At 47.0% G+C, this 9,492-nt stretch overlaps 1 protein-coding gene across 1 annotated transcript; it reads left to right on the forward strand.

Annotated features, from left to right (window-relative positions):
- Positions 1-18: 18 nt before the first annotated feature.
- Positions 19-9,151, forward strand: EIF2B1 (eukaryotic translation initiation factor 2B subunit alpha). The gene is made up of 9 exons (XM_014553763.2): positions 19-179; positions 1,030-1,131; positions 2,223-2,359; positions 2,464-2,580; positions 4,283-4,395; positions 4,960-5,028; positions 6,141-6,216; positions 7,414-7,539; positions 8,234-9,151. The coding sequence occupies exons 1-9, from the start codon at positions 167-169 to the stop codon at positions 8,396-8,398; spliced, it is 918 nt and encodes a 305-aa protein (XP_014409249.1). The 5' UTR covers positions 19-166; the 3' UTR covers positions 8,399-9,151.
- The last annotated feature ends 341 nt before the right edge of the window (positions 9,152-9,492 follow it).

Consider the following 9,492-nt stretch of genomic DNA (forward strand, 5'->3'; position numbering starts at 1 on the left):
GCCGCGCGCCGTACCCACGGCCCCGCCTCCAAAGCGCCGGAAGTGGAATGCAGAGTGGCGCCGCGCGCTGTCAGTCTCTGTGGCTCGGAGCCCGCGCGGTTGCGGGACGCATCCTGGCAAGGAGGGCAGCTCTGGACCCCTCGGGCTCCACGGTCCGGAGGGCACGATGGACTCCAAGGGTAAGGCGGGATGTGACGGGCCTGCTGGGCCTAAAGCGGAGCCGCGCAGGGTTCCCTCCACCTCGCACGTCCAGACTGGGCTCCGGGAGAGGTCCCTTTCCGAGCTCAGGCTGTTTGGCTGGATGTGGTTCCTCGAGTCACAACTAAAACTCTTTCGCTGCTCCTATATCCAGGGAATGGGTCCTGGGGGTATCCCCATACACCCCCTCTCCCCACGCTTTCCAGTGCCTTCTTCCAAAAAGTGAGACTTCGGACGAAGTGTGCAGTCTTGATTTTCTCATATGTGAAGTATGAGTAAGACTCTGCCCTGTTGGATTTGGTACTTAAAAGAAAGGGCGTATTTGATGTGCTCATCTAGTGTGCTTATCAAGGTGTTTTATTAACTTAAGGACAAGGGCAAACTAATATATATTGTACCTTTCATGTAAAAAATAATAGCGGGGTGGACCTCTACATACACATACGTGTATACGTTTATGTCGGTGAATAGGCTTAACTTGGCATAGACTGGAGGGGTGCAGGAGAAGTCGGTAAGGTGGATGACTCTGGGATTCTTTCAGGACTTGGGGTTAAGGATAAAGAGGAGAATGACCTTTCACTGTCATTTGATAGAGCTTAAATTTTATGCCATTGTACATGGATAGCTTTTTCAAAATGGGAAAGAGTTTGCAAATAGTGATGTGATGTAATCCCTGTTCCCATAAACATTTATGGTACCCCTGAAGCCAAACACCCTGCAAAGTTAATATTTTAAAAATTTGTCTGCTTATTAAGATCTAGTCATTGATAAGCTCTCTGATCGTCCATCCTGCTAAATGAATTTGATGAATCACTTTTTCTCCCTTTCCAGAGTTAATTGAATACTTTAAGTCTCAGATGAAAGAAGATCCTGACATGGCCTCAGCAGTAGCTGCCATCCGGACTTTGCTGGAGTATTTGAGGAGAGACAAAGGTAAAGAGGGTCCTCCCCAAGCACTCGGGGTATTAGGAAAGTCAGCTCATAACTCAGAAGTGTAGAAAGTGAGAGACACCCTTGTGCCTGCAGAAGGTAATGCAGCCCCAAGCTCTGCTTCTCCCTGCATTTCAGTCCTCCTTTTGACTTCAAGAGAGCCCTCAAGTCATCATCAAAAGGGTCCCCCTTCTCAAATGAAATATACTCTGAATCAAGAATGACCATTTTTATATCAGGTTAACTATGAAGCTTAAATTATAGCCATAGTTCGGCTTCACAAGTGTTTATTGAGCTTCTGTCCTGTGGCAGATTCTTTATAGTTGCTATAGAGAATATTCCACTATAAACTCTGGTATTAATGTCATCATTGTGATCACTACTAATTCAGACATCCTAAATGTAAGCATCTGGGTATAAGCATAATAATAATAACAACAACAAAGCCTTCTTTAACTTAAAGGGCTGGCCTAGAGGTGCATGGCTCTAAGACAACCTCCAGTGTCTTCCCATTGTACTTACAATAACATCCAAACACCTGAGCCTTATGTTCACCACACCGCAGACCTCTTCTGTCGCTGCTACTTAACTTCCTTCCCTGCTGTCCCTCACTGAACTGTGCTTCACTCTGGCCTCTCTTTGTTTCTCTTACCAACTTTGTTTCCATCTTGAGGCCTTTGTGCTGTTATAGTCTGCATCTGGAACTTTTCCCACTGGATCTTTATGCGGCCAGATCCTTTCTTACTCACATCTCTGTTTAAATGGCCCTCACTCTGAGAGGCCGTCCTTGTTAATTCTCTCAAGGAGCTCTACCTTTTTCATCATTCTTTTTTTCTGTCTTCATGTCATTCTGTGATTACCTTGATTGTTCCTTTATGTGCTTGTTTACTGTCTGCCTCTCCCACTGGAAGGGGGTTCCATCAGAGCAGGGATCCTGTCTGTCATGTTCACTGATGTATCTCTGCCATCTTCAATAGTGCCTGGCATACAGCCTGCACCCAGTAAGCATTGCTTGAATGAATGAATGAATCACAGACGCATCCAGGGGATGTGATACTAAAATGAACATCACCTTCCTTCTGTGCTCATCCCAGGGGAGACGATCCAGGGCCTGAGAGCGAACCTCACCAGCGCCATCGAAACCCTGTGCGGCGTGGACTCCTCCGTGGCTGTGTCCTCAGGCGGGGAGCTCTTCCTGCGCTTCATCAGCCTCACCTCCCTGGAATACTCCGTGAGCCCCTGCCTGCCCTCCTTTACCCTCTGTTTCTCTGGCCACAAATATTCTCAGCTTACCTGGATCCTTTCTTTCCCTTCATTTTGCTCTCTTCTTCCTAGGATTACTCCAAATGTAAAAAGATCATGATTGAGCGGGGAGAGATTTTTCTGCAGAGAATATCACTGTCGAGAAATAAAATCGCAGATCTGTGCCATACTTTCATCAAAGATGGGGCGGTGAGTAGATCTTGGTCATGTGCGGTAATCGGGAACAAGGACTTCGGAGTTGGACTCCTGGGATAAAATCCTGCCTCTGCCACTTACTTGCTGTGTTACCTTGGACAAGTTATTTAGCCTCTCTGGGTTGCAGTTTTCTCATCTGTTAAATAAGGGTGATAATAGTAGCTAGCTCATAGGGCTGTTGTGAGGATTAATGGGATGGCATGTGTGAGGACTCTGCACTGTGCCCAGCACAGAGTAGGCCCTGTGTAAATGCAGCCATTACTGTCATGGACGGTTGTCATCTTAAACAGGCAGAGAAAGCCCCTGGGACAGCAGGGATGATTCTTGATTTAATAAGGTGTCTTACTAAAGCGGTATTTGTTATTATTGGATATGTACTAAGTTAATCTGAATTAGATCAACACAGAACAGCTTTTGTCACGAGTTAATACTATCTTCCTGCTGAACGTTAGCACTAGATTGAGATTTTCATCTTCACTCCAGATGTGGTTACAGAGGTGCAAAGCTGCCCAGTGTTTATAAGCTAAGACAGGAGCTGTAGGTTAAGTCAGGCTCCCAGCCAAGGGGTAATTACACTTGTGTGACGTCTCTCCCACCAGCTAAGCCTCCACCGGCCATAAAAGTATTTACTTGCATCTGGACTCTGAAATCATTTCCTGTTTTATTACCCTCTTCCCAACTTTGAAGTGTGTTATTAAGTAAATGGCGCATGGTGGGGAGCTTGTACAAAAGCCAGTGGCAAACAGCCATTCTGGGGCCAAGAGGAGGCAAGGTTGTGACCACTTCTTGCCGAGGCCTTCTCCTGCAGACGCACTGCGCCGTCAGCGTCCTGCGGGGTTCATTTGTTCTACCGTAATTGAATGTGTAGGAACCACCTGCATCAGTGCTATTTTGGCTAAATTTCGAGCAGAGCTGCTCCAGTTTGAACCTGCGGATGAACCACATGGGGATCATACTAAATGCAGGTTGTCAGTCTGGGGGCTCCTGAGAACCTGCATTTATAACAAGCTCTCGGGTGAGGTTCAGAAAGGAGCTCGGGAGCTGCGTGCACCTGTCTTACATGACACAGTCCTCTGCGCTGCTCCTTAGAACGGAGATTACATCTACGTGTCTGCAGAGTGTACCCAGTCTACAGATGGATTGTGTGTTTACTCCCAAACAGTATTTGTAAATTTTTAAAAATTAGTTAGCCAACATTGAAATACTGGATTTTTAGCTCCTGTGGAAAAATCAGATGATCTGGCAACAGCGGGCCCACGTGACAGCAGCCGGAGCTCAGCCTTGCCACTGTGCTGCTGGCCCCAGCGGCCCGCTGCACTTCTTTATGCTGCCTGCCTGGTGCCTGTCGGCCCAAGGGTGCAAACCATGTCTCAGAATTAGGGAAACCAACCCAAACGAACCTAATGGAGCCTCCAAATAGAAAAGCTTGCGTATCTGGGAGTAACACCACGTGGAGATCCTACTTCTGCACTTGCTATGGGTAGAGGAGACTCATATTCCTCTGGCAGAAAACATTTTCAGCTTGCCTATGGGCTTCAAACTCAGTGTACTCTCAAGGAGCGCCTTTCTGGTCACAGGTGATTTGTAGGAGAGCACACGGAGAAGCTTCAGGGTACCAGGAACATGCACTAGGCAGCAGAGAGGATTGGGGAGCACCGGAAGTTTGCCCTTTTGACAGAGCGTTCTCTGTCCACAGAGAATATTAACTCACGCCTACTCCAGAGTGGTCCTGAGGGTCTTGGAAGCAGCCGTGGCGGCCAAGAAGCGTTTCAGCGTGTACATTACGGAGTCACAGCCTGATCTATCAGGGCAAGTATCTTTCCATTTGGTTATGTGCCCAGCAGTCCTTTACAAGAGTAAACTGAGGATTAGAATCCATTGTAAGAGGAGCCAGAGCATGCCCCCTCCCTTACCCCATTTGCCAGCCAGTCAGCATGGCCCTCAGCAGTGCCCGTTCCTGCCCCTGGAAGAAAAATCACCGTGAACTTGAAGTAGGTCACAGTACAGGATCTAGGGGTCTTATTTAGTACTGAAATCAGAGGGACAGCAATCGATAGATTTTTATCAAGGAATAAATAATGCATATCTCCTATTTATCCACAACATAAAAGAAAACTCCCTTTTTTTCCCTGAATTTGCATCTCTTACCTGGAGTCCCCAAGAGTACAGTTTTCCTGAAACACATACTTCCTTCTAAAGACCCCAAATTCTTGTTTCCTTAGTCCAGAGTCTTGGGATCTACCCCTTCATCCATTAATATTAACTGAGCTTCAAGCTAATGTGCTTTATCATCGTCCAACATAAGTGACTCACCATACACCACTGTGGGACTTTCTTGGAGTTTTTCTAATGTTCTCAAAATGTTATTTTCAGTAAGAAAATGGCCAAAGCACTCTGCCACCTCAACGTCCCTGTCACTGTGGTCCTGGATGCTGCTGTGGGGTAAGCACCCAGCTTCCCCTGCCCCAGGTTTCCTCACCTCCTCCCAGGGTTGGCTTGGAGCAGGGTTTCAAATGGAAGGTTTGAGTCCCATTCACAAAACTGGACTGGGTAGCGTCCTACCTCTTAATTGACGGCTGTGTTAAACCAGCAAGCTCATTATAAGGTCTTGGTAGCGTACACAGAAGACAGGGCTGTAGGATGCTGGGGAGACTGAGAGTCACTTACGTAGTATCGTGGTGCATTTTAAGAGCAAGGTGCAAAGGTCAGCTTAGGGTCAGCACTCATGATCCACGATCCCGCTTCATCTGAAGACACAGGCTGTCTTTGGTGTCACTCTGGGATTCTGTGTCACCTATGGAACTTTCCTTCTAAAACCGAAGCGGCACGCTCCATGGATCGTCAGCGTGCCTTGCAAGAGAAAACAAGAGTAATAACCCCTTGGAAGGAAAAGACATAAGGAGATGATTAAGGAAATTAGGAAGGTGTTCAACCATTTTAGGGAGAGGGGATAGCGCAGTGGTAGAGGGCATGCCTAACATGCACGAGGTCCAGGCTTCACTCCCCAGTACCTACAGACAAACAAACAAGTAAACCTAATTACCCACCCCAACGACAAAAAAAAAAATTTTTAAGTAAGCATTTTTTAGAATCCTACTAATTGCTCATACTAAAAGGTAAATTGGCCTTCCCTTACCTGCAAGATTCTTGAATTACATAACACATTTTTCCAACTTCAGATCATTTCAGGTTTTTAAAGTTTTGTTTTGTTTGTATTGAAGCAGAACAAAAAAATAGAGTGTGCCACATGTAGTAAGGATAAATACCAGCTCATGAAGTTCCTACTTCAGTTACACACATACATGCGCATGTACTGGGTGGCAGCGTGAGTTATACGTCTTATTATGGTGTCGTGATCAAAATGGGTGTTAGTGGTCCTGGAGCAGAGCTGGTAATTGTGCCGGGGGCTGTCTCAGGTACTCGGTGCTCTTTGGGAGAAAGGTAGTTAGGAGAGGAACTTACCCTGGTGAAAATGGGAGTATTCATCTTGGAGGTGATGATGCTACTAAGAGCAGAGCAAAGAGAGCATAAAAACTTGTTCTTAATTTCCTCAGCTACATCATGGAGAAGGTGGATCTTGTTATAGTTGGTGCCGAAGGCGTTGTTGAAAACGGAGGAATTATTAACAAGGTAGGCGCATCCGTGCTCCAAGGGCGTGGGGGCGTGCTGCTGGACGCGGGAGCGCACCCGGCACTGTGTGGGAGCACCGCTCCTCTGACCTGCCTGGCTTGCAGTTCCCACCCCTGCAGCCAGCGGGTCCCAGTTCCCGTGAGTCACTGCAGTGGTCAGATTCTGGTCAGATTTCTGTCCGCTTTTGAGATTGATCTGTGTAAGTTGGAATATAATTTGTATTTTCGCAAAGTATGCTCTGATGGCATTGGGCTTTTTGGTTGGGTTTTCTTTTTAATGGAGTGATGACATCAATATAATGTCTTAAAATTTCTCTATTGCTTAACATGGGAAGATTTCAGGATAGAGTGGCATTCATTGCACTCGTATTGTTGTTCAACCACTACCATTGTCTGTTTTCAAAACTTTTCTATCACCCCAAACAGAAACTGTCACCACTAAGTAAAACTCCATTTTTCTTTCCCATCCCCCAACCCTTCTGCCTCCGTGATTTTTGCCTATTCTAGGCACCTTATATAAGTGGAATCATACAGTATCTGTCCTTTTGAGCTGGGTTTATTTCACTTAGCATGAGGTTTTCAGAGCTCATCTGTATTGGAGCCTGTGTCAGGACCTCATGCTTTGATGCCTGCATAATGTCCCACTGCATGGAAACACCTTTGCTTATCCATTCTTCGGGTTGATGGATACTTGAATTGTTTCTACCTTTTGACTGTTGTGATTAATGCTGCTGTGAATATGAGTGTACAATTATCTGAGTTCCTGTTTTCAGTTCTTCAGGGGTACATACCTAAACACGGGATTGCTGGGTCATATGGTATTTCTGAGTTTAGCTTTTGGAGGATCCGCCAAACTGTTTTCCATCTTACATTCCCACCGGCAAACTACGAGAATTCCAATTTCTCTACACCCTTGCCAACACTTGTGTTTTTAATTATAGCCCTCCCAGTAGGTATGAAGCAGTATCTGTTGTGGTTTTGACTTGTGTTTCTCTAATGACTAAGAATCTTGAGCATCTCTTTGTGTGTTTATTGGCCATTTGTATATTCTTGGAGCAACGTCTATTGTTTTCTTTTTTAAAAGGTCCTCTTTAATTCCAGAGCCAGAGTTACACATATTACATCCACTCATACACTTTGTTGCTTCCACTTCAGCTGTGCTAGAAGATCTCATCCTTCTCCACTTCTGACTTCCCAGATTGGAACCAACCAGATGGCTGTGTGCGCCAAAGCACAGAACAAGCCTTTTTATGTTGTTGCAGAAAGTTTCAAGTTCGTACGGCTCTTCCCACTAAACCAGCAAGATGTCCCGGATAAGTTTAAGGCAAGTTTTACATATTTGAAGGGGCATTTGAGTCTAAACTGAAGTCTTTGAAAAAACGCAGTGCTAAGAATGTTCTAGGAAGTTACTCACTTCCCATTGCTATTTTTTCCAGTACTCAGGATACAAAGATAAATTGGTGGTCTAATTTGTCCCCAGAATTTCAGTCTTTCCCTTATTCACTGACATGCTAGGTATGGGCCAAGGAGGCAGGGACAGCTGGTGGGTAATGGTCGAAGTTTGGGGGTCAAGTGTCTGGGCCCTTCTGCCATCCCCGCCACTTACTAACCACTTGACCTTGGGCAAGTCCTTCATTTTAAGCTCTGTGAACTTCGGTCACGTGCGCAGTAGGGTGATAGTACTATCAGAGTTGTGATGATGTAGACATAACCACGGGAAGAGCTCAGCGTGGTGCCCGGCATGTAGTAAGCGCTCTGCAGATGCTCCAGTGGTCTCGAGAGGCCTTGAGGAGTTAACCCAGCGCATCAATGGAACACGTGAAGCTTTTCTTTAACCAGCTGGCTCACCCACGCCACGCCCGGCCCTCCCCACCAGTGCGATGCACAGCCAGCTGCTCCCCGTTTCCCCGGGGCGCTTTCAGGCAGTGGCACACTGATTACCCAGGCCCAGGTCTCCCCAGCTCAGAGCCCTCAACACGTTGGGCAAGCAGACTAACGAGTGCTTCCTGTCTCCTCAGTACAAGGCAGATACTCTGAAGTCTGCACAGACTGGACAGGATCTCAGAGAGGAGCACCCATGGGTCGACTACACCTCCCCTTCCCTAATCACCCTGCTGTTCACAGACCTAGGGGTGCTGACGCCCTCAGCCGTCAGCGACGAACTCATCAAGCTGTACCTGTAACCGCCGGGTCCTCTCCTGCCGGCGTGCGGCTGAGGAATTGGGAAGCCTCTTGACCCCTCGGTGAGCCAGGCCAAAACTGAATTGTTTCTTATGACGTTTTATAGACTAAGGACTTGAAATCATAAGTCATGGAGAGTTTTTTAATTCATTTCAGTTCCATCTAAAATATGTTCATGGTTCCTATAAAACCCAACCTAGATTGTGCTTGTAGTTTCCAGACACTTTCATCCATTTCCAGTTTCCAGAAATACAAGTTGGATTGTTGGCTACTTGACCAACTAAAGAAGATGTGCCTGCCCCCCTCCCTCCAGCTCCCCGCACTCCAGACTGATTTGCCGAAAGCATCAATGAGGCACGCAGGCCTAAGAGAGCCAGGCGCCCCTCAGCAGCTGAGCGGCGGCCACCCCGGGTGCAGGCTGCATGCAGTGTGGGATGAGAAGGGCAGGAAGCGCTCAGGAATGTGTGTCAGGCTTCCAGCGGTGAACTCGAGCTTTGGGCTGCCACCTCTGCAACAGGATCCGGATCCACAGAGGAAACCACTACGAGAGCCCAAGGCAGGCGGGGGCGGCATCTCTGGCAGCAGCATCCTGCACAGCTCACCGTTTACAAAGACGCCTTCCAGAACATTTGTAAACTTAAATTCTCTATCTGTGAAAGATGTGAATTTAAACATGTTTGGATCCTGAACAGCTTTTTACAATTGTTCTTGGGAACAAATTCAGCATCTTTTCAAATAAATTATATGAAAGATTTTGCTATGGCGTTGCATCAGTGCTGCAAGCTGACCCCAGACCCAAACGCTCCATCCATCTTGGTGGAGACACTGGGCGGCCCCCTGCATACGCTAAAGGCACAATCAGTTAGAAGGAAATAGAGTTCATTCAACAGAAGGCATTGTAATTTTCTTTCCCAGAATGACTTGCCTTCTCTGTTTTTTAGATCCCCGCCAATAAAACGGTGCTGGGGCTGTGGGGGGGTTCTGTGCGGTACATCGGAGAGATTAAAGCTAATGCCTGGGGCCAAGGATGCCAGGGAGGCAGGCGCCTGGAAACACTGAGGAACTTTAAAAGACCTAAAATCAAGCCTACTTCAGT

The sequence above is a fragment of the Camelus ferus genome, chromosome 32, assembly GCF_009834535.1.
Source record: "Camelus ferus isolate YT-003-E chromosome 32, BCGSAC_Cfer_1.0, whole genome shotgun sequence".
Classification (NCBI taxonomy): domain Eukaryota; kingdom Metazoa; phylum Chordata; class Mammalia; order Artiodactyla; family Camelidae; genus Camelus; species Camelus ferus.

Coding starts and splice junctions, on each gene's coding strand:
- EIF2B1 (XM_014553763.2), top strand. Junction 1,132..2,222: donor GTATTTGAGGAGAGACAAAG/GTAAAGAGGGTC, acceptor TGCTCATCCCAG/GGGAGACGATCCAGGGCCTG. Junction 2,360..2,463: donor TCACCTCCCTGGAATACTCC/GTGAGCCCCTGC, acceptor TCTTCTTCCTAG/GATTACTCCAAATGTAAAAA.